Source organism: Daldinia loculata, assembly GCF_022478755.1.
Source record: "Daldinia loculata strain CBS 113971 unplaced genomic scaffold F4817scaffold_14, whole genome shotgun sequence".
NCBI lineage: Eukaryota > Fungi > Ascomycota > Sordariomycetes > Xylariales > Hypoxylaceae > Daldinia > Daldinia loculata.
The window spans coordinates 396,271-424,051 of record NW_026054868.1 but is presented as its reverse complement, the minus strand read 5'-3'; the positions used below and the strand labels follow the sequence as shown (position 1 = coordinate 424,051).

The following is a 27,781-nucleotide window of genomic DNA, read 5'->3' as shown; positions in this document are numbered from 1 at the left end:
TCAAATCTAAACTAATGGAATTAGAACCGTTTTTGCTTTTTTGTTTCGTTTTTCCCTTTTCGAAACATGGACGTTTCTTTTTTGATTTAAATCACCACCCCCCCCCCCCCCCCCCTTCTCCGTAGCTAGGTGGGAAACTAATGCGGCTGTCAAAGATGTGATCTAGCCAAGAGCTGCAAGCAATATTGGCTGCCGTGCCGAAGCGTGTGTCTGCCCCCGGGGATATGTCTTACACGACGGAACCCTGTTCGGCTCTATGAAGAGAGACTACCGTCGGAAACTCCCTTGTCACTAATAAGCTATTCTAATATGTGTACGCACCACGAAGGGGTTGAAGCAGCTAGACAATAGCCCGAATAGGAATGAGTAACCCTTAGTTTTATTTCCCCCCGTCGCAACGCGGAGCGGCGCGACACCTCATCTTAGTTGTTTCCGTCTGAGACCTTTCGTTAAACCCCCGCGCCGCCGGCGGAGCCCAGGCCCTTTCCTCTTTTTCCTCATGATACGAGACTTACCTTAGTGAAATACGTTGTGTCAGGGCTGGGAGCCTGGACCGGCGTTGAGAACGCCCCTGAACGTGCTCGTAAGACCCTTGAGGAACAGTGTAACAATGATACCGGAACTGACGGACTTCCTGCAAGCCCCTCCCCTGCCACTACGTCTCTATCTCCTCCATCCTCGTAACCCCCATGCTGACGTGAGTTATAGTAGGCCTTTTAGGGCCGAAGCATGATTGCCATCCGCACTTCCTCGCCATCAGAGCTTACGGTAGCTGTGCGCGCGTCACTATCAGATGAGTTCAGCTTTGGGGCGAAGAGGTGGACGTGGCAAACATGGTGTGGGAATCCCATTTTGCCCTTTTGTCCCATCATCCTCCACAGTTGACCCCACGAGTAGTTCGATTAGCGGGGGAATCTTGGTCCTTCTTTGTTGAGACGTGCCATTACATGTATGGGGCATGGCATTCGCTCTGTCCTGGTGATCACGCGTCTGACAACATTACATCCGGGTGCGCGCGCGCCTCACCTTTTCCCCCCTTAAAGCTCAACGGGCGTGGTCTTGGCCGCCCTACCATTTACGCCTGTTACGAAGTGATGCACGAATTACCACCCCCTTTTCTTCGAGCGTTCTCTTTTGTGTTCGAGGCTGGGCGTGGTATCTGATATAGTTACACGGCTTTTGTCTGACAAGATTAGCGCCCGCGCACCATCTCGCGGCGTCATTGCCAAGAGTACCCAGAATACCAAGAGTCTGGGCTCACGTCTCTGTAGGTAAAAGCAACGACGGGTCGGGTGAAACGGATGAGCGGGTAGCCGCCACGGTTTCGCCACGATCGGAACGGGGCCGAAGAGAAGCTGGGCCCAGACTGGTATATGTCTTGGACACGCCCGGTTGCGACGGGAACGCATACATTAGGTATGTAATGTAGGTCAACGCCGCATCTACTGACCGCTTCATGTTTCTAATATAGATATTGCAGCAGTACGCATATTTCGTTCTTGGCGCATGACAGAGGCAGGATTAGGGCCTTTTGATTAGAGCCCCTGACGTCGAACACGGACCCTTTGATTACCCGAACTGTTTAATATCGAATAAGCAACAGGGTGAGAGAGAATGGTCTCACCGGAAACCTTTGAAACCGAGCCTGGACGATAGACGATGCCTTTGATTTCCTGCGATAGATCGATGTCCGCCTCCCCGAATAGACTCATCGAGCTAATCATTTCGAGAGTTGATTTGTTAGAAAAAAACATCAAGTTAAAAGACATAAACACACGATCAATAACTAACTAGTTATGTAGTAAAAGTTGAAACTCTTTGAGGTAAGTTACGATTGTACATGTAATTACATATAGTGTATAACCTTACCTACCCTGAAGTACCCAAGTTACCTCATATACCTAGGTAGGTACCTGACGTAGGTACCATACAATTACATGTAGGTAGTTCAATTGGTGCAACCTCGGTAATTCAATGAAATTCAAGCGAGATTCTCCAATCTTCATTTAAAGTTTAGGTAACGTGGGCTTTGAACTTTCAGCTGTTAGCTTTTAGCTTTTAGCTTTTAGCTTTTGCGCCAGTCAGAAAAACGCCCGATTTGTTCTCCGATCCGTGGCTTTTCTCCAGCTTCGACTATCTTCTATCTTACAGCATCTCCCTTTTTTCGACCAAGACAGAAACCCGGGAACCGGGCACAACCAAGCTCATACAATTCCAACCTACATTGCCAATTAGTGCCAATTAGTCACATCACATCTTTCCAATTCCCTGTCTTTCTTGTCCGCAAGCCACAACGGCCATGGCGAACTCAGATAGTCCAACGAAGTGCGCCACCGATGCAATTGCCCGCCACTCCACCGCCCAAAGGTACACAGCTAATATTACTACTCTAGACCGGTCCATATCCTCTTCGTTGGCGCTGGCGCAGTAGGCTGCTTCTACGCATCCCGACTCCACCATGTAAGCATCGAGGCATCGTCACCGGTATGTTAGACATACAGCTGACGGTTGCGCCGTGGATGGCACATCGTAGCCTTCGCACAACATCTACACCTCCCTTATCGCCCGATCCAATTACTCATCTATCGCCGCCTCTGGAGTCATCTTGGAGACTCATTCATTCGGCGATTATACTTTTTCGCCCTATGCCGTGTTTCCCTCCATTGCGCACGCCGTCCCGACCCCGTCGGCTACAACCAATCCCGCACCTACACGGCAACCCCCGAGAGATGGTTGGGACTATATCATAGTGACGACCAAAGCTCTCCCCGACCGGACCGACGACGCAGCTACAGTCGCACCGCTAGTCTCCGCCAAGACTTGTATAGTGCTGATACAAAATGGCGTAGGCGTAGAGGAGCCATACCGTAAGCGCTTCCCGCAAAATCCGATAGTGAGCGCTGTTACCGTCATTAGCGCCGAGCAGATCAGGAATGGCGTCGTACGGCAGAACAGGTGGACGAGAATTAGCCTGGGACCGTACGGCAGTGGACTCGGCACACCGCCTGACCCGAACGACGAGCCAAGCGATGTAGTGAAACAAGGCCACCAACGCATGGATCAGTTAGCGCGGTGGTGGACTCGACACGGTGGCATCCGCGACGTCGAGGCGCACACTGAGCTCGAACTGCAGACTATTCGATGGCACAAGCTCTGCATCAACGCCGCCTTCAACCCCACAGCCGTGCTATCCGGCGGCCGTGGCAACGCCGACCAGCTGACCGATCCTGAACTACGCGAACACATCCAGGGCATTATGAGCGAGATCTGGAACGCCGCACCCAAGGTTCTGGGTAAACCGTTCCCAGATAATTTGGCCAAGCCTGAGAAGATCATCAGCAGCACCGAAAGGAACGCCGGCGCTAGGCCCAGCATGCTGCTCGATTGGGAGGCTGGCCGACCCATGGAGCTTGAAGTCATACTTGGGAATCCGATTAGGATTGCCAGGAGAGCTGGCGTGGATATGCCCAAGCTACAGACACTATATGCGCTGCTGAGGAGCATGCAGAAGGTCCGAGAGGATCAAAAGGCTAAGGAGAAGTTATAGGGTAATTTTTACAAGGCGTAGGGTGTTTGTTTCTCAGCAGTCGTTAAGCGAAATTCAATACCCCGAAACGTTGCCCCTATGCCCCTGAGTGGTACCATAGCGTGCCTCGAAGATTTTAGTATATACCGCAGTCATGGTAAATCATAGTAGCCTTCATAGTCTCCATAGAATTTTCAGGTAGCTGGCAAATCATTTTTGGGAGGAAAACACGTAGCAGCTTATTCTAGTAATAGTCTATTAGCTTGTATGAGAGATTGCACAGTATTCTTCGTAATTTGAGATAGGCAAGTAGAAAGTAAGGTATATCTCTTAAGAAATCCTATAGTACCTTAGGCAGTTAGGTAGATACTTTATAAGCCATGATGGAGGTAGTTAAAGTTAATATGGTTTGCTATTTTGGCGGAAGTGTAGAATGTAAGACTCTACTAGATGTCTAATATTATATTATATTGGTCAACTATAGTTACCTATTATGTTTGTTATTTGTGATAAAAATATCCTTTAGTAGTATGTAACTTTTTTATCCTCTTAACAGGCACCCCTTTTACACAGGACATAAGGCTCAATGTAGATAGTCTACACGCCCCTTGACGTGAGTAATATAGGAATTATTATCGATGTAGTTTATTAATATAATAGGATAAGGTTTTGCGATTAGTCTCTAATATTTCGGATAGCAAATATAATTAGTAGTCAGGGGGTTAATATTAAGGAGCGACGATAAAGTCGGCATATTAGCACCGAATTATTAAGGGTTGTAATTTACCACTAAATCAATAATTCAGGAAGAGGGAATATTAATCAAGTTCGGATTATAAGCGTACCTAATACATTTTTCATTTTATCCCGGGTGGTATATTTTGGCAATGTATTCGGTGAAAATTTTTCAGGGGTTGAATCTAGTTTGTACAACCTTGGCAGTGAGTTCTGTCATACTTATCACGAACGGCCATGGCCCTTCTAAGAGAATAGTTTAAGTTATTACATTAGTTGTTGAGACGCCGGTGAGGCGGTTACTTTACTTCTATGTTAACTAGGTTTAGACGCGAGAAAGACCTCGGACGAAATTGCAAACTTCAAGGGCGTCCTTGGTCTTCTCGTCGTGCTTAAAAGTGCTATATTTGCGGCACCAATCCGGCGTAGCGATAATATGCAGGTGAAGATGGCCTACGCTATGGTCAGGCCATAGATGGAGACCAAAGGTGAAGTCGTCGAACTTCAAGCTATGGATCCCGGCCTCGAGTTCCTTCCAGTGACTAATGGCTTCATCTCCTGCGTCTAGGGCCGGCCTTGGGTCAAGCTCTTCATTCAGTCTTGCAAGCGATTCTGTGGAAGTCCGGTTCGTTATAGCTAACTTCTGGTAGTCTAGGACTTTCTGGCGAAAGTCGGGAGTTTCCCACTTGTCCTTAAATAGGTCTATTGTCTCGTCGATGACGGATACAGTGTTGTGGTTGAGCGATACACCGTTGAAAATTCCCTTTTTGGGGATCCCCAGGATATGGATCATCGACATGCCTGCTTTTGCCGGGTCCTCTTTGTACTGGGTAACGTCAAAAGAGTTGTGGTTCCCTATTATAAGTACGTTTTCACCTTCGGCAAGGAGGGCAGGACCGCCGGTGTATCCAGTAAAAACCGTCTTCTCCTTGATCCATTTCTCGTGATTACCATAACAGTGGTCTTTAGTCTGATTTAGGTACGCCTCGACGTCTTTTAATGCTCCTGGCTTACGAAAAAAGTCCACAAATTGGGTTCCGATCTTCTCGCTCTTTCCGGAGAAGAGGCGGTTTGTTACAGAGTTACTCATGATGACTTTTAGATTGGTTTTTTATATAGGGTTTCTTTCCTTTCGTTCCCTGTCCTGTCGCTACTTCCTCTGATTTGGCCGGCCATCTTGAGCTTAACGCTATATACATGATTTCGTTCTTTCTTCCCGTGCCCATGTGGGGTTCTCGACGACTTCTCTTTGTTAACTGCGGAAAGAGACTGTTATTATACAAGGGGCCGAAACAAAGAAAGAAGTCTCCGTAAAGTTTTTTCAGGTCTAACATGACGTTTGTTTAGCCGGTCATACATAGAAGATTCGTAATAATTAGTTTCCGAGATGAAAGGGGGAATAAAGATTGATTCTAGGCAATACTAGGATACCATTACTATGTCTGTTGTTGTTAATGTATATTGTCTAATTGACCCCGACCCGTCAACTAGTGGATCTAGAGAACAAAGCTCACTAATCTTTCTGTGACGTCTATGTTTGAATATTTTTATTGATGTTTTAGGTATGTGCTGTTTAACCCTAAACAGAAGCTTCCTTTTTTATTGCTCTTTACTCACAAGTAGACGGCCGAAGGAAGCCACATCATAGGTACATTCCATTCTACCTAGGTACTTACTTGGACAGTGGAAGGAATGGCCTTAGACGGTTGAAAGAGATAGGAAGCTACTAACATATACCTAGCGTCTCTATTCGCATCTACATGGTATCTGGCTCATTAGGAAAAATTCATATACAGTATGCCGAATTGAGTTCATACTTTACATTAGCTATATATTATTTAGACAAAGACCATTTAGAACTTAACCGTAATTGTTATATTACGGTATTGACGACATTTTCGAGATTCGAGATTACTAACGATGTATTACCAAGTTTGAAGATTGTTGTTAGATTACTTGATATGATAATACTTTTATTACTCTACCAATTACAGCCTTTAGATATACCTACTAAACAGAAGCTCATCGCAACGACTACTTGGGCAATTGATATATAGAGTATGCGTATATCTTAAGTATCTAGGGTCAAGCAATTTCATTAATAGCGTAACGTAACTAGGTGCTTTGGGTAACAAATCAAATATCCAACCAGATTCTCAACTCAATTATTTCATCTGATTTAAGCTTATTGCGTTTTAGGTTAAGGCTGGTTGCGCAAGGTTGGACTATTTCTTCCTAAAAACCGGCCCGTCGTGCCTCTCCGCACTTTACTAAAAGCGCATGAAAACGTTATGATATTATTCAAGAGAGGTCATTCGTACGGGGATCTTACGCAACCCCCAGCGACCAACACGGAACTGGGGTTCGGCAGTGGGTTGCAAAGCGGCACATCGGTAACATTCAGCGCAGTAGTACCCATAGCTACTACAATGGTAATCTCGTACCTCATTCCGAGTGGCTGCCTTAGGTACTTGATCTATACCGAAGCGGGGAAGCCGCGTAGTTATCCCCATGCCATTATTTCCGGTATAAAACCAGATAATTGAAATTCAACGAATCTGAATACAAAATGTCATTGTTATTTTGTTAGTTCTTTATACAATACCGCTATCTTCTATACGTCGACGCTGTGACTTTCTGGCCGTTAGTACTCTCCGTTGCTCGTATTAGACGGCGCGCCAACACACCGTCCAACTACCGAGACCGTTTGGGCATCATATCCGCTTCTTGGAATCCATTTCAAGTAACTTCGTCCTGAGGTGAACTGACTTTACAGTCAGAATGGACATTTCCAAAAGCGACCAAGAGCCTACGCAGGATATGCGTGAAGGTGCACGTGCTAGCCTCGATGAGAAGTCTCTGGGACTCGAGAACAATGCTTTTCACATCGATCCTGCCCTTGAGAAGCGGGTTAGGAGGAAAATTGATCGCCGTTTGATTCCCTTAGTTATGGGACTTTGTAAGTGTCTTCATGCTTCATATATAATACCCCGCATAGGCTCACGACTTACACTCGGTTAATAGATCTCGTCTCTTTCCTTGACCGTTCAAATATTGGAAATGCCGAGACGGCAGGCATGTACGTTCATCATTCTTTTCTTTACTGCTATTATTGATAAACACCATTGATAAGCACTGGGGAGAGAGAGGGGATCGAGTACCAAACATCGGATGGCGTCAGCAAATCCCCAAAGTGCAAAGTTGCTAACGGGTCTTTTCTGACGCAGGAGCAAGGACCTCGGATTTGATGATGCTCACTACCAGGTTTGTCTTCAATCTCTATGATAAGCGGACTTTTATACTAATGATATGGCGACATAGTGGCTGTTGACTATCTTTTACATACCATACAGTGAGTTTCACTCCGGCGTCGAAATCAGTCTTCTCTATTATGATGATGGCTAATCCAATTTGATAGTCGTTTTTGAATGGTCTGCGTTGATGTGGAAAGCCGTGCCTCCGTAAGTTCTCCTTGGCTAATAACTTAATAACTATTTGGGTTTTGCTAACGACTATTGATAGTCATAGTATGTATTTCCCAAATGCATTTTATTATATCGTCTCCTTTGCTTCGTGGCTTGAAGTATACGGCAAACCAATATTTCCCTAAGAGCTACTACGCTCGGGGAAGGACGTGCTTCTATTGCAACCATACTCATAACTCTCTTGTTATGTGCACGTAACTAATTAACATTCACAGTTTGGGCTACTAGCTGTGTGTTGTTATGGTAAGTAACCCCACGGAAAACATGCGCACATCAAATGCTTATTAGTCTACATACAGGGGCATAGCGTCTTCTCTCCAGGCTACTGCGTTCAATTGGTCGGGTCTGATGGCTTGCCGATTCTTCCTCGCTATGGCCGAAGCAGGTTTTGGACCGGGAATACCATACCTGCTTTCTTTCTTCTATAAGAGGCACGAGCTCGGTTTTAGGTGCGGCATGTTCCTCTCAGCCGCCCCTCTTGCCGTATGTGTATTTCCCTAATTAATGGCTACCTTCATGATTTCGTTTATTATATAATAATGTATAAACTATTTACCCTCCCCTGTTAAACTCTCCTTTTTCATAGACATGCTTAGATGATTCTAATGACAATAGACCACCTTCGCGGGCGCCCTGGCTTACGGGATAACCTCCGGCCACCCAGCTCATATAGCTAATTGGAGACTCTTGTTTATCGTGGAAGGGCTCCCTTCGGTGCTTGTCGCCTTTCTTGCTTATACGTATATGCCCGATTCAGCCGATACAGCGAAGTTCTTAACTGAAGAGGAAAGACAAGTCGCTAAAATTAGAGCTATTCAGCAGACCGGAACCGAAGGAGTAGAACGCGTGGGGCATATCAATTTCAGAGACGTTTTCATGTCGTTAAAGGATATTAAAACTTGGATTCCACCTTTCAGTAAGTACTACCGACCTTGGCTTTTTGTTATCAGGGACCATAAATTCGATGACTGTTCCATTATCATCTCGTTAAAAGCGGAAGCGGCTGACTTTAACCCCTTATAGTGTACTTCAGTTGCAATGGTGAGCATTACAATTTCCCTAATTTCTTGTATAAACTAATCGCTCGAAACAGTCTCGTTTAGTAGCTTACCCGTTTTCCTGCCCTCTATCCTCCAGAACATGGGGTTTACTGCCATCAATGCCCAGGGGCTTAGTGCTCCGCCCTACTTCCTCTCCTTCTTGGTTTGTATTGTGACGACGGCGATCGCAGACAAGACACGTCAGCGCGGTTTCATGATCATCGGCCTCTCACTTGTCGCTGGTGTGGGGTATGTTCTTCTCCTGACCTGCAAGAGCGTTGCTGTGCGTTATTTTGGCGTATTCCTTGCCGCTGCCGGTGTGTTCCCAGCCATATCCAACATTCTACCTTGGACTTTGAACAACCAAGGATCGGATTCTAAGAGAGGTGCCGGTATCGCGCTCCTTAACATAATCGGTCAATGCGGGCCATTACTCGGAACACGGCTGTTCCCGGCCAGCGATGGGCCGTACTACATTAAGGGGATGGGTGTATGCGCCGGATTCATGTTCTTCAATGCGTTTTTGGCCTTGGGCCTGCGTACCTACCTGAGCTGGGAGAACAAGAAATTTGAGAAGAACGACGAGGCGGCACGTCAGGCGGGAACTGATCCCAAGTATAGTTCATTTGGTGTAGAGAACGAAGGGTATGGTTACAGGAATTTCCTGTAGAGAGAGATATAGAGAGAAACGGGGAGGAGGTAGAAGAGACCGGGACCAAGACGAAGTTGGGTGCCCTACGGAGCAGAGCATTTCTGCTCCAGCCAATTTATACTTGGTACGATAAATGTCTACATAGATGCTAAAGGAAACCAAAATTGACACATTTTCCATTTCATTTCTTAACATAAATCGAGTCGATAGACTTAATAACTCTCTAATGCTGAGCTTTTAACTCCACTACCGATAGTAGCGTTCCTTCATTCAGGAGGCAACCTCGTCAACTACGCCGTCGCCTTCCTCTTCAAGCTCATCTCTCCTCTTGCTCCAGAATCCCTTCCCGTAACTAACAAGGATCTCTTCACCCTTTGCAACGCCCGCAGCAGCCTTCTTCCCCGCGTTCTTGCCGGCTGGCAGAACGAAGACAGCCATGCACTTCTCCCCTCGCCTCAGGTCCCAGCACTCTCTAAACTCGCAGTTCGGCCGCGCCGCGACCCCCCGGAAGTCATTCACGAAGCGCGCCTCATTGCCCGCGCGCTCTGCATCAACGGCCAGCGCCCCGTCCCGGTCTAGCCATAAGTCGTAATCCGACTTCTCGTGGGCTGCAGAGTGTGGCGGCACCGACGAGTGCACGACCCCGTAGTACGGGAGCACGAGGGAACCGGGCGGGAGCGGCCGCGCGGCAAACAGCCCCGATTGCCCGCGCGCGGGGTGCGAGGGGTCGCTGATAGGGATGATCCTCGCGAGGGCCGAGGGGCCGCGCGGAAAGTCCCGGGGGATCTCGGTTGAGATTTCCGGGTCCCGGATACGGAGAATTTGCTGCTGGGCCTTGGTTACGTGGGGCGCGTAGGAGGGCTGTTGGAGGTAGGGGAGTGTTGGTGGCCAGTTCTTGGGCGCGGCGGCGTCTTTGCCCATGGCTGGTGAGATTTCGTGAGGGTCAGGGTACCCGATACGTGGGATAATAGTGTGGGTTTAATTGCGGCTTGCAGGTAAAATGCGCTTCTAGCTAGTGGCGTGTAAATTGGGGTCGGGATGCATTTGGTGATTTGATTGATTCAATGACCCGGGTTGGTGACGGCGTCATCTGGGATTAACCCTTATTGTCCTCTTGCATCCAGTCTCGTTTCATTTACATCTCGTTGCCGACACTCGACTGGATAACGTATTATCAATCTAAACTCACATTGTCGGGGTCGGGGTTTGCACATATGCCATTCGAATACTTGATAGACTTTCTTAGTTGACATATTCAAGGCTTTGCGGTGTCACTGCAGAATTAATTATATACGTTCGAATAGATTAAACCATTTTTCACTAAATTACCTAGGTACTTTTAAAATCATGAAATGTGCTATTTAGTCAAGTATGAGCTACTAAGACGTCTGACTACGGGCTACCTTAGAGTGCAATATTCTTAAAACTACCTGTAGTATATACAGTTAAATCATTACTCAATGTCTCAACTGCCTACCCAGAGGTACCTAAACTTATAGTCTCCAATACTGAAGGCACTTACCATCCTCAAACTATGAAGTAACTACACATATCGCTACGTGAGCCATGCTACTCGATGTTAACCTCAAGCTTGCCTTTCTCGTAAGTGACAGAGTAGATCTTTTTCTCCCTCAGCAACTCAAAGATTCCAACCTCGAAACTTGAAGGAGGCTCAGTTTGAGTCTCAGCCGAGTGTAGTATAATAGTCTGCTTCGACTTCTGTTTAGTTTTGTCATCCTTTTTCAGAAACGGCTCACCCAATACTAGTCCCTGGGCCTGCTGGGGAAGGGTATGCGCGTCAATCATTTTTACATCCTCCGAGTAGTTCGCCTGGTTTTCCTGGGTATAATCATAGTCGGTCATCTCGATCTCCGGACATACCACCTGCTCACATGGCGGGAATTGGGGTGGCTCTGTAGAATTGGTAGAATTGGCTTGCACCGTGAAATTGAAAACGTTCTCCATACTTACGATCGGGTTTAGTGTAGAAGGATGATTTTCTTAGTTGAAGTGCGAAAAGCTTACCCGATACACTTACCTTTTCCGGTTTCGTGGAGTGCCTACGATGTTTAGTATGTCAAGTATCCTTTGGAGACGAGTGTGCTGAAGTAAATCGACAAGTATATTGGTCTACTGAGCTGCGTAGATAATCATATTTATACTAAGGGGTGAGGATGTTATTCTTTGATAGATAAGGTACAATGTTGCTGTTATTATGATATTGTTTTCTCGATCTACCTATATAAAGAAGTATAATTAAATTGTGTTTGGTTAAAGGACTTGCCCAAGGAAACTTGAACGAGCCCTTGTTCTACACTCTTATTGTAAACTGCCTGTTTCTTTGCCTTAGATACTGTTATTGGGTAAAGGGTACAATAGGCACCTAATGATATTGATTCAAGTAATAGCTAATAATTACGTAATCCATCCAACAGCGTGTTCGTCACCTTGATTTCTACCTAACCTACTAATAAGTTGGCATTTTATAATTGTGTGAACCTTTGGTTTTCGGAATTTTGGCTGGCTGTAAGGTACCTAAAAAGGTAGTGTACTAAAATATGAAGTAAAAGGAGTAGATACATAGAGTTTTTGCCTTGCCCGAATGGATTACTCAGTAATTCCATTCTTTTGGTAATGATTACTTGGAACTGCCCAATCAGCATGCAATCAGTTAGGGTCTTTTACAGTAGCTCTGCAAAATGATGTCACGATATTAGGAGTCAATGCTCCTTCTAACGCCACTAATATCAAAGGAATAGGTACCTAATGGTCAATACATAGCACATAGGTACCTATACATGATTTGTACCTAAGGTAGGGAAATAGAAATGATAGATCTGTCTGCAATTGATACCTCTTATTCCGATGTAGTAGGTGCGCCATCTTTTTATGACGTCCTTCTAGCATAATAGGAGGTACCTCATAGGTAAGTACATTAGGTTTAGGTACCCAAAGAGGTACCTATCTTTTATACACGGGTAGGGGAAGTAGAGAAAATTAGAGGGAAAGTGGCGACTATGTAGCATAGGGCTCCTTCCCTTCTGTTAGGTACCCAGCGCATTAACCTAATTGACCCCACTACAGATCTGCTATTGTTGCTTTCCCATGTTCTAATTTCGATTTTGGTGCTCAATTATCGATGTTCGGATTGGAAGTAATCTTTATATTCTTCACTTGTTTGCTGTGGAGTTGGAACTCGCTCTTGCTACCCCTCTCGTCCTCCCATGTCCCCGGTACTCTCGTGTGCTACACCTACCTCGCTGAAAACCTATACCGAGATATATATTATTATTTGTCAAAAGGGCTGGGGTACCGCTGGTATTGGGGCCACACAGGGGAAGTTGGGCGTGCTGAGTTCAAGTGGTATAACTAAGGAGATTGCGGTCGCGATCGACTCACCTCGGCTTTTAGGTCGCCGCCATTGATCTCCCTGTAGCATGGAGTTAAGTCAAGATTCGGCGACCCAAAACCGGCGCACCGCTGATCATGCTATTAACGATCCCTCTGAGCCCAGGACGCAAAATGATGACAACACAACATCATTTTCCCAGCCATCCTGCAAGGCAGATGACTATGAGGAATCGACGAATGCGCCTACATCTGTAGAAGATACCCCCGCCGTAAAACCAAAGTCGCCTCCAATCCCTGTAGAGGAAACCTCTAAGGCGGTAAATGGCGACATTGCGTATAAACGAGCTTCGAACATTCCTTCATCTTGCAGTGCGAGTGCGGATAGTCAACATCGTCGCGGCACTAGTGCTAGCAATGTAGACCCTTCGGACAGAGTGTTCCCCATTCGCTCTGTGGTTAGTGTCGACCAGTCGCAACAAACGCCCCTTACATTGGTAAAAAATCTTGGAGAACAAGGTTATATAGCCCGCCAAGGGTCGACTTGGGACGGCCGGCGACGACCAAGCAGTGCTCGCCTTTCGATAGACACGACTGATGGACTTAAAAGAATTGAAACTGTGTCTACTCCTGTCTCGTCGTCTCTAGGACCATCGAAGGAGAAAGATGGTGTAGAAAAGCCAAATAAGGAAGAAACACATGCTGCTAGTCCGGCCCCCAAATTGAAACGGGATGTCCCTGCCGGCCCGTTTTCTATCTTCAATGATGCATCTTCGGACGTTTCCGATAAGACGAAGAGCAGTACGCCTTTGAATACTGAAGGGAGTAACCCTGATGGTTCTTCCGGACGTAGATCGCCTGGAGAATTAAATGATACGTTAATGACAGCCCGGTTCCGCCACGTGATTACAGAGGAAGGTCATGCTGTCATTACTGGACGCGACAGTAAACTACAGCGATGTGAAGATGAGCCGATCCATACCCCTGGAGCTGTCCAGGCCTTCGGCCTTCTTGTCGCTCTTGGGGAGGAAAACGATGGCCGGCTCACTGTTCGATGCGTTAGCGAAAACTCCAAGAAGATGATTGGGTTCTCACCACAGGAGTTGTTTCGACTTGAGAGCTTCACCGATATTCTGACTGAAGAGCAGACTGATAATCTTCTGGATCATATCGATTTCATCCGAGATGAAGAAGCTGACCCGGCCACCAACGGACCTGATGTATTCAGTATATCTATACGGCCGCCTCATAAGAAGTCTATAAAGCTATGGTGTGCAATACATATCAATGCAAGCCATCCCGAGCTGATAATCTGCGAGTTTGAGCTTGAGGATGACCAAGAGCACCCCCTCCGGCCGGCTGATGAGCCGACATCAGGTGGGCCCCAGGATACTCTCTGCCAAACCCCAACGATGGAGGAACTACACGAAAGTACCGAAACTAGCAGCAGACCCTTGAGGATTCTTAGAAGCGCACGAAATAGACGTGGTGAAGCTAGTGCCATGCAGGTTTTTGATATAATGTCCCAAGTCCAAGATCAGTTGGCATCCGCGCCAAATTTGCAAATGTTCCTCAAAATATTGGTGGGAATCGTCAAGGAACTCACTGGATTTCACCGGGTCATGATCTATCAATTTGACGCGGCATTTAACGGAAAAGTTGTGACGGAATTGGTTGATCCTGTACAGACTCGTGATCTTTACTATGGGTTACATTTCCCAGCTTCTGATATCCCGAAACAAGCGCGAGATCTATACAAGCTTAATAAAGTCCGGTTACTTTACGACCGAGACTTAGAATCTGCAAGGCTAATTTGTCGATCTCCTGAGGACTTAGGAAGGCCGCTCGATCTCAGCCATGCCTATCTTCGAGCCATGTCTCCGATCCACCTGAAATACCTTGCTAATATGGCCGTCCGGTCCTCTATGTCCATATCCATTAACGCCTTCAACGAACTATGGGGACTTATTGCATGCCATAGCTACGGTTCTACCGGAATGCGAGTTCCGTTCCCGATTCGAAAACTATGTCGGCTAGTGGGCGATACGGCATCGCGAAATATCGAGCGACTCTCGTACGCGTCACGCCTTCAGGCAAGGAAACTTATCAATACTATGCCGACTGACAAGAACCCCTCAGGGTATATTACCGCGTCATCTAATGACCTTATAAAGCTATTTGACGCAGATTTTGGTTTGCTATCCATCCGGGGCGAGACAAAAATACTGGGGAAGATTGAACAGTCCCAAGAAGCCTTGGCCATGTTAGAGTATCTACGTTTGCGAAAATTCACCTCCGTATTGACTACTCAGGATATCCGTGAGGATTTTCCCGAACTCCACTACCCTCCCGGGTTTTCAGTTATCGCCGGTCTATTGTACGTTCCGCTAAGTATGGGCGGAAACGATTTCATTGTATTCTTCCGCAAAGGTCAAGTCAGAGAAGTAAAATGGGCAGGTAATCCGTACGAAAAATTCATTCGCCAGGGTACTTCGAGTTATCTGGAACCGCGATCAAGCTTCAAAGCATGGAATGAGGTCGTCGTTGGCAAATGCAGGGAGTGGTCCGAAGAGCAGGTGGAGACTGCTGCCGTCCTCTGTTTAGTATATGGTACGTATATGAATCGCGTGTTCATACCCTTTGGTTTTAATTTTAAATCGTACTTACATTAACCTAGGTAAATTCATCGAGGTCTGGAGGCAGAAAGAGGCTGCGTTGCAGAACAGTCGACTTACTCGACTTCTGCTTGCAAATTCTGCCCACGAGGTTCGCACTCCACTGAATGCAATCATCAATTGTTTAGAGATTGCTATGGAGGGGCAACTCGACCAGGAGACTAGAGAAAATTTGGCAAGATCTCACTCAGCATCTAAATCGCTCATCTATGTGATCAATGACCTCCTTGACCTCACCAATATGGAAGAGGGTCAAGAGTTGATCAAAGACGATATATTGGACTTGCCAGCCTGCATCCGCGAAGCGACGGAGCCCTTTAAAGTAGATGCTAAGCGAAAAGCTTTGTCCTACGAACTCATTGAACACCCTGGTCTCCCCCGATATGTCCATGGCGACTATCGTCGAGTACGTCAGGTAGTGGCAAATATAACAGCAAATGCCATGCAGCATACGAGCGAAGGTTCAATAAGGGTTGAATCATACGTCACCGAGGTTCTCGAGTCACGCGTTAAAGTTGAAATTGTTGTTCAAGATACAGGTCGCGGTATGAGCAACGAAAAGTTAGATGATCTCTTTCGAGACCTAGAGCAAGTTAGCTTAGATGTGGACTCATATACTTCTGTTGATGGCACCGAGAAGCCAGAGAATGACCGCTCGCTAGGCCTAGGTCTCGCCATGGTTGCGAGGATATTGCGGAATATGAATGGCCAACTGCGACTAAAATCTGAAGAGGGGAAAGGATCAAGATTCGTCATCCAGCTTCCTTTTGAATTGCCGAAAGGTGAATCGCTGGAGAAAGTCGACGATGTCGATGCAGCTGTTAACCCTAAAGCTATTTCGAGTACCGCTCCTATCGTCAAAGCTTTCCCCTTAGCTGATGCAAATGAGGTTATGCTCGTTGACCGAAAGAATTCCCTTCCAATCAACGTGTCGAGACATACGAACGCTGAAAGGCGGAGCTTCGGCGAGGCTAAGAGTGCCAGTAGTATAAAGAGCGGCACTAGCAACAGTGCTCATAGCAATAAGAGTGATGCGGAGCGCCTAATTAACGCAATTCAGACACCCTTATCAATAGGGAGCCTCGAGGAGAGGGCTGCTAGCATACAACGCTTGAATTTCAAGGAACGGCAAGATAACATTCACGCTGGTGCTGCTCTTTTGTCGGGATCGGGTGCGATTAACCCACCAGCCATTGACGGTATCGACCTTGAGCAGCCAGTTATGGGTCCGACTAAACCTCTCACACCCAGGGGTCAGTATCATGTTACAGATACCAGGACGTCCATAAAACCTATCAGGGTGCCAGATGAATATTTCGATAATTTAGGAGCGTCGTCGACTGCCACTACATCTCGAGTACTGCTCGGGACTGATGGCAACGCTAAGGGTAACGAGGAGCAAACGGGTAAACTACAGGTCCTCGTAGCTGAGGATGATCCCATCAACATGAAGATACTCCAAAGACGTCTAGAGAAAGCTGGACATGAAGTATATCATGCGGTCAACGGCGAAGATTGCGCTACTGTTTATAAAGAAAAGCCAGCTAGCTTTGATGTCATTCTTATGGACATGCAAGTGAGTCGTTATTAACAAATCATACATTAGGCACAACTAATAATTATAGATGCCTATTGTCGATGGCCTTACTAGTACTAAGATGATACGAGCGTTTGAGAAGTCAGACAAGGGCTTAGAGCCTTCATATTTAACGGCTAGCAATGAGAGAATCCCTATCTTTGCTGTCTCGGCGTCTCTAGTGGAGCGGGAGAGTCCGATTTATGTTGAAGCCGGGTTTGACGGCTGGGTTTTAAAGCCGATCGATTTCAAGAGGCTTAACGTCTTGCTTGACGGAATTACTAACGACGGGGTTCGCGCCGAATCTCTTTACGTACCTGGTAATTGGGAAAGAGGAGGATGGTTCTCCTTTGAACCTGGTGGCAAGATCAGTCGGTCTTAGCAATATATATACGCCGGTATAGCACCTGGCGGTTGCGATAAAACTCAGCCTTGAGCTAAAGAAATTTCACGACCATACGTTTACATTAACTCTACGATACCATTTAGGACGGGCCTGGCAAGGTGTATATAACAGGAAATTTTCGATTTGGTATCTTTTGGTTTTATGCTATCTATAATATGTAGCATACGGATGATGACGTGTGCATTGGGATTCGGTACGGAGCATGCTACTTCATACGGAAATATACGTCTAAGGGATGTATGAGTTAGCTTGGTTGTACATCGATCTTTTTGCATTGGCTCGGAAAAGGTTCTACTAGCGGGTCTCTTGAGATTTGTATTTACCATCGGGTGATAGGAGTATGGTAAAGGGGGTAGTTATGCCATGAAGATATACGCATTGCATGGAGTTTGGGGGCCGAATAAAATAGCGGGTTGGGGACTAGACGGCGCTCTAATAGACTGTTGTGTTCTAGCTACTTGTCGGACGCAAGGTATTGTTCATGGCCTCTTGTTGTACCCCTTTCATCCTGTATATGGGTTTGGTATCACGGGATAGAGGTTTGGGATGTTGCCTTGCATTGTAACACGATATATACTAGTCTCTTGCGAGTGCAAAATGGGATACCCTCTACTACGTACGAGATTATACATCGGTGAACATACTGGGAAGTGGAGGTCATTCGTGCACATAGGGTAGAGTACACTAGGAGGCGTAGCACGGTAGAGTAAGCAAGTACAGAATAAAATCTTCAAGCTGACATAAGGGTAGATTCGAAGCCTTTCATTATCCATGTGACTATTTCGAACTCTCCGCCCGTATCTAATATAACCCCATCTACATATTTACATCATGTGACTCATTACACGCGTGTTTCTCTCCTTATATTCATGTCCTCAATCCCTCACCGCTCGTAGCCACCTAGGTCACCCGAAGAGATAGCAAATAACCCACATAATATACGTCGCCCAAAATATCAAACATTCGCATCCCTGAGTCCTAGGTAATAAGATGATGCATACTCGCGCCCGTGATCCCCGATACCCGATTCTCCTTTTATATACATACAGATCGTAAATGCCGTAAATATATGCATGTAAGTGATAATGTTATATCCCACCAGGCTCGACGGCCACGTCTGCGTAGCCGCCGGTGCTTCTGCGGGTGGCTTTCGATTATAGCCGGAAATGTCCTGGCTTTGAGACTCGGAAATTCTGCCCTTCCCGGGCAGACATACCGCGCGATAAGCATGTCGAACCCTCAAGGGCGACACCGCCGGGTGGGGACGGCAGCCGTAAAGGGGGTTTCCGAACAAGGAAATTGTGACGGCGCCGAATAGAAGAATTAAGAGATAAGGCCCAGATTAAAAAAAGGCAGAACCTCAGTCGTAGATTATATCTTTCTGTATAAGACATCTTCCAGTCTTACTCGTCGTCCGTTATGTTGGATCCCGTCCCGCTCTCTTCGGAGACTGTGCCTTGTGCCCGGGCCATGTGGACTAATCTGTAGATGCCGAAGGCGATGAGGGCTAGGACGATGAAGAGGAGGATAATGATGATGGCGATGACGTCGTTTTCCTTCATCCTTGCGGTTTGTCTGGAAAGAAGGAGGGTGTAGGTGGAGGAGTGGAGGAGTGGTTTGAGACGATGGCGATGTTATTCTTTAGCCTAGTCAAATTCCAACGGAATCAAGCTGTCAGGCTAGTTAAGACGAATTGACAACTAGACACTCTGATCTTGTCGTCGTCTAAAATAGGTACCTAGTTATCGAATGATGTGACGCTGGACAACGTATCGTCGAAGCGATAACGATAAGCAACGATAGATAGATAGATAGCGAAGTGATGGATGGGTTTCCCTTCGACAGTCGGGAACGGATCTAATAACTTCAATGCCGCTTGAAAATTCAAAGACAGAACAGAACAGAATAGAACATAAAAAATGTACTTTATTCAGATCGTAAGCAAGCGAGATACATAAAAGGTAGGTAGCAAAAAGAGAACGAAGAAAAAGACATGGCGAATGGAATGGGCATCGAGGTACAAATACTTGGTTGCCCCGCCATTCTATTCGAGTAAATAGCGAGGCTGGGCCTAGAAATCCGCAAGGCAGGAAGGAGGGTTCTTAGCTGCTTGGAACAGCGAACAGCGAACAGCTGGGCAGCCGGGGGGGGGAACCTAGTGTAGACCGGTACATAGGGCAAGTCGGGAAGAGCAGGGGTAGGTAGCTTTCTTACCCGGTGGTTGGCAGCAGCTTGATGCAGGGGGTAACAAGGGAGAAAAACTGGCCCGAGCTTCAAGCCTAACCGTTTTTTAGCGTCTTATTCCCCAACCTCCGGATTTCGAGCTGCATCATGCCACGCCTACGTACCTCGTAGCCTTGATACGCGTTAATTGTATACAGGGGTATAACCAGACGGCCGGATGATTTCACAACTGAAAACTGTAGATATCCCTTTTTAACTTGAAGCTGCTAAGGCAGAGAGGGTCCAAGACGACGTGATACTGAAACTTATAAGCGACTAGTAGCTATTACAATTAAGTAGAAAGTCATCGGAAGAAAAAAACAAAGATTAGAATTTTCTCAACGCGTTCGGCAATCGACCGGGTTGTCGCACTCGCATCGCGTCGACACCGCGTCTTCTGCCGATAACCTTACAGTAAGTATGCATAGGTAGTATTGAGACCTTTCATCTCCTTGCGATTATCCACCACTCATTGTACAGACTAGAAATTCATATAAGAATCCGGTATTTGTGTTAGTATTGAGGCATCATCCAAGCCCTTACTTAGTAAGGCTATGTTGGCCATCTGTTGATTCCTGTTAGACTAAAATCTTCCGAATACCCCTTAACCAGCATACTCGGCTCGTATAATAGATATGCGTTATTCCTCCTTGATGGCGCCATCTGATGATGCCATAACAATCTTGACGTGCTGTTCGTAGAATTGAAGCATCTGCAATCATCTATTAGTGAGTATGTTGAGAATAGTACCTTAATATTGCCAACAGACCTTTTGCGGGCATCGTTTGTATACGACCTTGGTATCATGTTGGGTTTTGTTTCCGTTCTTCCAGGTAAGGTATACGACCAACTTGCCCCTAACTTCATCATGGCAAGCGTCAATAGACTCGACCTCATCTTCCCAGGAACCTACCGGAGGCTTCCAGGCTCGGTTGCTAGCCGGAGGGGTTTCTGAAGCAGGATGGCTTTCGTTGCGCCGCCGCTTCGTGCCATTAGTCGGGGTTCCCGACGCAGGTCGACCGCGCTTTTTCGTCTTCAGTGCCGATTTCCCTTCATCTAGAATCTTTTCTAGTCCGCCGAAGCGACTAAGGTACTCTTCTACGATATCGGAGGCGTTCTCGCTGATCGAAGACTGTTAGGCACCGCGAACCAGTACGTAGACGGGGTCGAGAATGACTCGTAAAATATCAAGTCGGAAATGATCGTACTAACCTAAGGCTCTCGTAGTTCTCCCACGTCTGATCCGATTTCTTCTCCCAACCTTCCCATTTGACCTTAAATTTTAACGCGCCCTATACAATTTGTTGGCAGGTTTTTCGACACGAGTATCCACTTGTCACTTACATCGGGTTCAACGACATGAGCGAGGATCTTCTCGACGATATACCTAGACATTAGTTAGCAACAGCTGCTTGACTTCTCTTTTTAAATCAATTTACGTAGGTGCGCTACGCACTCATCCTCGTCCAAGTTTTCGTCGTCTTCTCCTTGTCCATCGTCGCCATCGCCATTCGCGACTTCGTCTTTTGCGACTTCGCCTTTCACGATACCGCGCATCTCGCCATCGCCATCCTCTAGGCTAGCCCGAGCCTTCTTTCCGCGCGTCGAAAGTAGAGGAACGGTAACTTCGCCAACGTCGGAGGCTTCGTCGTCGCTAATAGCTGTGAGTAAATCGTTAGCTTCAATCGATGCGAATGATCACTCCAAATTAACCAGGGTTCGAATGGGTGGAGAGGGAGAAACAGCGCTGGTGTATCGCGCTCGCGTAATTTGAAGTCAACTTCGCGACGAGGTCGTAATAGAATTGGATGACGTACCAGGTGGCATTTTGGCCTCGCGCGGAAGGGAACGTGTATGATGACTAGATTGATTCTCAGGGGACGGATTGATCAACGGGAACAATAGATACAGAAAACAGAAGAAACAGAGCAATTAGATATGGGAGGATTGCGATGAAGTTATTGCGACAAATCAAAGTAGAGCTGAAGTTATGGTACGTTATGGGTTTGTAAGTTTGTTATTGCAGAGCCTGAATTGGTCCGTGCTTTATTTGCTAATATGTATTCCGTACTTGGTAGGTGATTCGAATATCCAACGGCTGCAAGCAGCTGGCCCGTCAAGAGTCTAATACTATCTTGGTTAGAGGCATCTGTGGAGTCCGAATTTAGAACTCCTATTGAGCGGAATAAGATATGTACATACGCGGACCTTAGAAGCTACATTAGACCTGCTTCTAGGCCCACCATTCCCGGTTCTACCTCAGTAGCGTACCTGTTTTTGAAACAGTGCTCACATCCACGCGTACAGTGTCTATAACAATTAGGTGAAGCTGTCAATGTTCAAGGTTGTAGACTGCTACATACTGCAAGGTGAAAGTGACTGATGTTACTTGATAAATATATAAGGAACACGCTATATAAAACTGTATTATATTATATAAGGTACGTAGGTATATAACATGCAATAGTATAATATATCGGTAATGCTTGCTTGTCTTGTTATAGACGCGACTAGAAATAGGTAGGTACCTCGGATAGAAGTAATCCAGTTCACGCTAACGCTAACGTACCGCTCTGTACATACAGTACCTCGTAAGAGAAGTATGTACATGCGATATTCTAAGCTAAGGTAGCCCCTGACCCCCCTGAACGGATAATCCCCCAAGAAAAAAAAAGGGACCAAACATAACATTTCGTTTTCAAAGAAACAAGTACATTTACCTAACTAACACTTACATATATCACTTTTCGCAAGAAACCACTCCAATTCCCTCTTCTCTCGTAACAACTCTCTGACATAAATGACCAAGACATTACAGGACTCTTTGTTGACTCCTAGGATTCCTTTCGGGAGCCTTCTTCCTGGATGAGATCCGGACGGAGGATGCTCCTTCGGGGCAGCTGTTGAAGATAATATATACCTATATCTCTTTTCGGGTCTCTGCTCCTCTACGATCGCCATATTCTCGCACGCCATTCGTTATCTAAACTAAACTATAATAATATTGTCTATTAAACCATCTTCGTCTAAATCCAGCTCGAGCTACCCTAACCATGTCCGAGGGAATAATCATCCCTGCCGCCGCCGCCGCCGCCGAATCTCCGGGCGGTGCCAAAGCAAGCGCGGCAAAGGATAGGAGTTGTCCATACTGTGGTCAGGCGTTTACATCTTCGTCATTGGGAAGGCATCTAGATCTGTACATCAAAGAGAAGAATCCTAAAGCCCCAGATGGTATTCACGATGTTGAAGCTATTAAGAAGATGCGAGGGAGCATCACCCGTAGACAGCCAAGGGGCTCTCTAGCGCGGCGAGATACCTCGACTCCGGGCACCCCGACAACCTCTTCGAGAAAGAGTCCCGCGCCCGACTCTATCGCAAAGCCGAACTCTATACCGAAAGATGGTCATTTTGTTGTAGACCACCAGATGCCCAGATATCCCTTTCAGCCCACCTGGGAGGCTACTGGGGTAATCAATGATATTCCGGCGAGGAGCGGAGAATTAAAGAGCAACCCAGACGATGGTAGCGGCCAGGATTCTAGGCGGCTCCCCATGCAGCGTGCACCGAGTAGAACTGTTCAAAAAACTCAGTTAGATGCAAGGCAGAAGCTTTCGGATGCCATGGACACAGCAAGGGCTGCCGAGCTAGCACTTCGAGAACTGCTGAGTTCGTGGAGGGCTGCCAAGTAAGGATATCTTCCCAACATGTTACTACGTGATACTAACTGGTTACGTGATTCAGGCAGCAAATAGACATGGACTCTCTTCCGTTCGATTTCGATCCCCTCTCTCTTGACTTTCCTGCTCTCACCCTCCAATGTCTCCAAGCGCCCCCTACGTTGTTCTCTTCTACGCCACACCCGACACCGTCTTCTTGGTCTATACAGCCCCCGGCGCAGAAGCAATTCGAAGCCCTTAAGACATACTTCAAAGAAGAATTCAGGAAATGGAAGGTCGCTTGCGCTACGGCAACTACTTCATCGCATGAGGATTTGACATATCCTCCCTCTAGAGCATCTTTTCCTCGCGACGTGCGCGAGGCCGTGAAGAAGGCGGAAGAAGCAGCGGCCACGCTGGAGGCGCAGGTTTGTGAGCATTTGCAATCGACATATCATGTTTGGGAGCAACTTCCAGTTCAAAGGAGGACAGAGCTTTGGGGCCTTGAGTTGGCGAGGAGTGTAGGGAGACGGCAGAAGGAAGTGGAGAAGTTGAAAGAGACTCATTTCTCTATGAGACAAGAGAATGCGAACCTCAAGGCTCAGATCGATCAGCTCAATCGTCTACAACAACCGAGGGAGTTCAGGATAGTTCCTCCAGCAACGATCCCTATCGAAGAATCGCTACTCTCGTATTTGCTAGATCTAGGAAGCAAAGGTTACAGGGGGATCGGTCTTGAGACTGAAGATCGCCATGTGGACCTTGATACCGTAGTTGGCCGTGCCATTGAAAGATGGAAGGCGGTCATTGTGTCGTCGCGGGGGGCTGGTATGGCTGGACAGAGGACGCTCGAGCAGACAATTACTACCCCGACTAGCACAACTCCTAATTCTGTACCTGCCCCTCAAGCCCAAATGGCAGCCCACCCTCAACAGCCCCAACAACACCAGCACCAAGGGTCTATTTCTATAGCATCTAATCCACAATTGAATGAGCAGCAATCGGCAACAACAGCGGCAGTCATTCCAGCTGCTGCAATGGCTCCCGCTACTTCTACCACACCTGGTGTTGGTGTTCACGACGAAAACAGCGACCAAGATGCCGATGCAGAAATGGAGGACGACGAAAATTTTGCATCGCTCGCTCCTGTTATCGCAAAGCAGCCAGCGCAGTCTCATCAGCAACTCGAGATACCACGGACGAGAAATCTTGACCAACGAGTTCCAGGTACTACCGAAACCCGATTTACCGTTAACGGGACGATGCCCAATCGAGACCTCAACATGCGGCAAACAATGCAAAATCTGAATGCTGGTACCTCGGTGCCGGGGCGTATGCATAGTCAACACGGACATGCGATAATGAGTAATGGCGATTATGGGTCAATTGTTCAAGGCGTTAGCGGTAGCGAACCGATGTATATGGATTAATAGAGGATTTTCATGGCGATCTTGGCGTTCAAAATAGCAATCTAGCGATAGTCCTTTTGGGGCAAATCCCTCCGAGACAAATTTATATCTAAGCTTTTACTCTAGCCCGATGTATGGCGATAGAGAGCGGGCGTATACAATTATCTTATATTCTGCTCATTTGTGTTAATAGAGATGGGATCAAAACGTCAGCTTCGTACTACCAACTACATATGTACGTATGAAATGGTTTACTGGCAGTGCGTTGTTGAAGTCAAGCGTGAAATAGGAGTTATAGATTGGATCACTAAAATATATTGAAGGGGGCTGGCATTTATATGTTTCTAGGCTCTCGCCATCTGCTTGACTGATGAAAAGATTTCGGAATGTGCACTATATACCAATCATACAATTTACCTTGGTTAAAACTTTGGTCCCTAGGTACCTAACCATGTTATGTATTGTACAAGAAAGCCCCTGAGGTTAACCGGATATTTTAATGCATCTTCCGGTACTCATTGCCGCAGTCGCCGAGTCTGTCGAAGAGGGCTATCATTTTCTCTCTTGACGAGCCCAGCGCAATCTTGTTAATACTATACATGTCGTTGTCATCTAGTTCAAGCTCAAATACTTTCAAATTTTCGTCGACATTGTCCGAGACGCCAAGCCTGGTGCCCACAATGACCGCGCCTACTGCCGGCTGCTGTAAGACCCAGCGCGTCGCAACGTTCGTAAGGCTTGCGCCATGCTTGAGAGCTACCTTCGAGAGACGCTCGAGTAAGACCTGGAAGTCATCCCATGTACCCCAGCTAAGGATCATGTCGAAGTACTATAAGACTAAACTTTAGCTAGATGGTGTGTGTAATTGTTGAAAAAAAAAACGATGGGAATTACTCACCTTGCGCTGAGAAGGGGTCAACTTATTCGATTCTAGATATATATCAGGAGCTGGCTGATGAAGCCATCTCTCCGATAGGAAGCCTCCGCACTGTTGGGTCATACAACATATCAATGTACTGGAACAATTGCATCGAAGAAAAAAAGGGGGGAGATGGTTGTCTTACAAATGAGCCGTATGTGAGTAGTTTCAATCCGTATTGATCACATACTTGGGTCATTCTCTGCAGCGGGCGTGCGTCCACAAGAGAAAACTAGATGCAGACTTGAGCTTAGCATAACGGAAATGAATGCTGGCACTATTTAAATGTGGCATGCTCACCTGTACTTGGTTTGATACGATCCCGACCGAGCCAGTCTCGGCGATGAGATGCTTGCACGACTCCCCCACATGCTCAGAGTCGAAGTTGCAGAGGCCGATTGCTGACACCAATTCGGGGTGGGATTTCGTAATATAGACTAACTCTAGGAGGATGTAGAGGTAGGCTTTATCCTCGTACTGTTTAAAATAAGAAAACAACTTCTGAGGTTGGCTTAGATAGAGAGGTGCGTACATCGTACCAATGGAACTGCAACAGCTCAACCCGGCCCCCTAAGCGTCGGCACCGTTCACGCACGGCGTTGAGGACGAACGACGTGGTTACGGGCTTCGGAATTGGCGAAAAGATGCACTGCGCCCCCAGTAGTTAATAATGAATACCCCCAGACCCTTGGGACCGAGTTGAGTCAGAGACTCGGTTCCCAGATTAGATGATTCAAGGGAGAAGATAAGAAACCAGCCATACTTACCCATTTGGTCGCGGCATATACCATATCACGTATTTCAGGCGCGAGCTTGCTCCTGAAATCACCGTATATTAGCTCCGCATCGCCCTAGGTAGTGCCTAAATCAGGAAGAGTCCATCAGAGGGGGTCGTGATCACTCACGTAATGATCTGCCATATCAGTAGCAGTCAAGCCGCATTCAACAGCATGCAAAAGCGCCGCCTCTTGGCTTTGAGCGGTTCCGGAGCCCCAAGAGGGTGAGGACAACTGCCACAGACCGTTGAACAGCCGAGGCATGTCGAAAGGCCCCAGTTGAAAATTTTCTATTACATGCCTCTTAACTGCTGTGTTAGATACGGTGAGTTCTGGTTGCTTTACGGTGTTGACCGCCCGCATGTATTGGGGAAATAGAATTGCTAGGACGTCGTAGAGCTGCCGCGTGGCACGTATAAAGGGGAATGACAGAGCGGGATGAAGGCCCTCGCAGTATTGCCTGCAGTTTCCTAGGCCGGCCAGAAGGCCATTGATTAAGCCCAAGAGTTTAGGGGTGGGCTCCGGACACGACTCCTTGAGTGCCTGTACTGCTTGGACGACATCCCCGTCAAACTTTGCAAGTAGCATCACGAGCTCGCCGTCTTTAGTCCACTGTAGCGCACATGTGAGTCCTCATCGTTTACTTGGGGGTCTTAAGAAAGGCCTCAGAGGTATTCTACATATCCTCATGGGCCTAAGATCCACGATAAATGGAGTCCGTAGTATGCATCCATAAAATGTAACGTACTCTAACTCTTGCCCGTGGAATAGCCTCCGCGAAATGCCTTAAGCTACAATTATTAGACATGATGCTATTGTATTACTAAAGGGCAGGCCTTACTAAGGGAATGACTCCTGAGGAAGCTTGCACGAGAATATACATCTGGTTTGAGCTAGGTAGGTCAAGCAGGCCTCAGAGACAATATCATCTCCAGGAAATAGTTTTTCCGGGTCCTCAAATCGAGGTGGATTCTCATAGAATCTTGCTCGTATGTGTTCGACGAATGGCTGCTGTGTGGTGGCGCCCTGGGAAACGAGAAGGCGGAGAGCAGATCGAAGAGTGGCCGGCGGTACTGCGTTCTTGGTTAGAATACGGGTACTAGCTAGATGTAACTAAATGCATGATTGTTTTATTCGCTAACAGTTCGATATTAGACAATCGTCCATCATATTTCTTAAGACATACGTTAGATATGATGTTTCTCATGACGATGCCATTAGACTGCTTACACATGACCCGCCATGGCTTATAAATAGATAGATTTTTCTATACTATCTCTATAGTACGAAACTGAGATACTATATCAGAAGTTCATAAGCGATAATCCTTAAGAGTATAGGTAGTCTATTCAATC

General features: G+C 46.8%; 9 protein-coding genes across 9 annotated transcripts; 4 read left to right on the top strand and 5 right to left on the bottom strand.

Moving 5' to 3' along the window:
* Positions 1-1,939: 1,939 nt before the first annotated feature.
* On the top strand, positions 1,940-3,833 carry F4817DRAFT_332615 (2-dehydropantoate 2-reductase). Its single transcript, XM_049302673.1, has 3 exons — positions 1,940-2,325; positions 2,394-2,460; positions 2,534-3,833. The coding sequence occupies exons 1-3, from the start codon at positions 2,300-2,302 to the stop codon at positions 3,545-3,547; spliced, it is 1,107 nt and encodes a 368-aa protein (XP_049160765.1). The 5' UTR covers positions 1,940-2,299; the 3' UTR covers positions 3,548-3,833.
* Positions 3,834-4,585: 752 nt separating this feature from the next.
* F4817DRAFT_364095 (uncharacterized protein) lies at positions 4,586-5,351 on the bottom strand (the record flags this gene model as incomplete). The annotated part of the gene is made up of 1 exon (XM_049306712.1): positions 4,586-5,351. One exon carries the CDS (start codon positions 5,349-5,351, stop codon positions 4,587-4,589), a length of 765 nt encoding a protein of 254 aa, XP_049160764.1.
* Positions 5,352-6,513: 1,162 nt separating this feature from the next.
* Positions 6,514-9,623, top strand: F4817DRAFT_332608 (putative MFS transporter). The gene is made up of 11 exons (XM_049302672.1): positions 6,514-7,220; positions 7,286-7,340; positions 7,489-7,525; positions 7,583-7,613; positions 7,680-7,722; positions 7,784-7,788; positions 7,962-7,989; positions 8,046-8,229; positions 8,362-8,662; positions 8,770-8,787; positions 8,840-9,623. Exons 1-11 carry the CDS (start codon positions 7,043-7,045, stop codon positions 9,454-9,456), a joined length of 1,497 nt encoding a protein of 498 aa, XP_049160763.1. The 5' UTR covers positions 6,514-7,042; the 3' UTR covers positions 9,457-9,623.
* F4817DRAFT_332607 (uncharacterized protein) lies at positions 9,624-10,737 on the bottom strand. Its single transcript, XM_049302671.1, has one exon. The coding sequence runs from the start codon at positions 10,357-10,359 to the stop codon at positions 9,709-9,711; it is 651 nt and encodes a 216-aa protein (XP_049160762.1). The 5' UTR covers positions 10,360-10,737; the 3' UTR covers positions 9,624-9,708.
* A 270-nt stretch (positions 10,738-11,007) lies between these two features.
* Positions 11,008-11,537, bottom strand: F4817DRAFT_364092 (uncharacterized protein; the record flags this gene model as incomplete). Its single annotated transcript, XM_049306711.1, has 1 exon — positions 11,008-11,537. The coding sequence occupies exon 1, from the start codon at positions 11,401-11,403 to the stop codon at positions 11,008-11,010; it is 396 nt and encodes a 131-aa protein (XP_049160761.1). The 5' UTR covers positions 11,404-11,537.
* A 1,338-nt stretch (positions 11,538-12,875) lies between these two features.
* F4817DRAFT_314320 (hsp90-like protein) lies at positions 12,876-17,419 on the top strand (the record flags this gene model as incomplete). Its single annotated transcript, XM_049300382.1, has 3 exons — positions 12,876-15,396; positions 15,464-17,037; positions 17,087-17,419. The coding sequence occupies 3 exons, from the start codon at positions 12,876-12,878 to the stop codon at positions 17,417-17,419; spliced, it is 4,428 nt and encodes a 1,475-aa protein (XP_049160760.1).
* Positions 17,420-20,306: 2,887 nt separating this feature from the next.
* Positions 20,307-21,493, bottom strand: F4817DRAFT_314319 (heterochromatin protein one; the record flags this gene model as incomplete). The annotated part of the gene is made up of 6 exons (XM_049300381.1): positions 20,307-20,378; positions 20,436-20,787; positions 20,879-20,958; positions 21,011-21,053; positions 21,123-21,327; positions 21,484-21,493. 6 exons carry the CDS (start codon positions 21,491-21,493, stop codon positions 20,307-20,309), a joined length of 762 nt encoding a protein of 253 aa, XP_049160759.1.
* A 1,045-nt stretch (positions 21,494-22,538) lies between these two features.
* F4817DRAFT_50708 (uncharacterized protein) lies at positions 22,539-25,053 on the top strand. The gene is made up of 2 exons (XM_049307567.1): positions 22,539-23,351; positions 23,408-25,053. The coding sequence occupies exons 1-2, from the start codon at positions 22,720-22,722 to the stop codon at positions 24,750-24,752; spliced, it is 1,977 nt and encodes a 658-aa protein (XP_049160758.1). The 5' UTR covers positions 22,539-22,719; the 3' UTR covers positions 24,753-25,053.
* F4817DRAFT_50666 (aldo/keto reductase) lies at positions 24,990-27,780 on the bottom strand. Its single transcript, XM_049307566.1, has 11 exons — positions 27,657-27,780; positions 27,569-27,600; positions 27,268-27,499; positions 27,175-27,217; positions 26,556-27,038; positions 26,418-26,501; positions 26,183-26,299; positions 25,951-26,127; positions 25,796-25,882; positions 25,630-25,728; positions 24,990-25,560 (listed from the first exon to the last, which is right to left on the bottom strand). The coding sequence occupies exons 1-11, from the start codon at positions 27,668-27,670 to the stop codon at positions 25,228-25,230; spliced, it is 1,701 nt and encodes a 566-aa protein (XP_049160757.1). The 5' UTR covers positions 27,671-27,780; the 3' UTR covers positions 24,990-25,227.
* Between the last annotated feature and the right edge of the window lies 1 nt (position 27,781).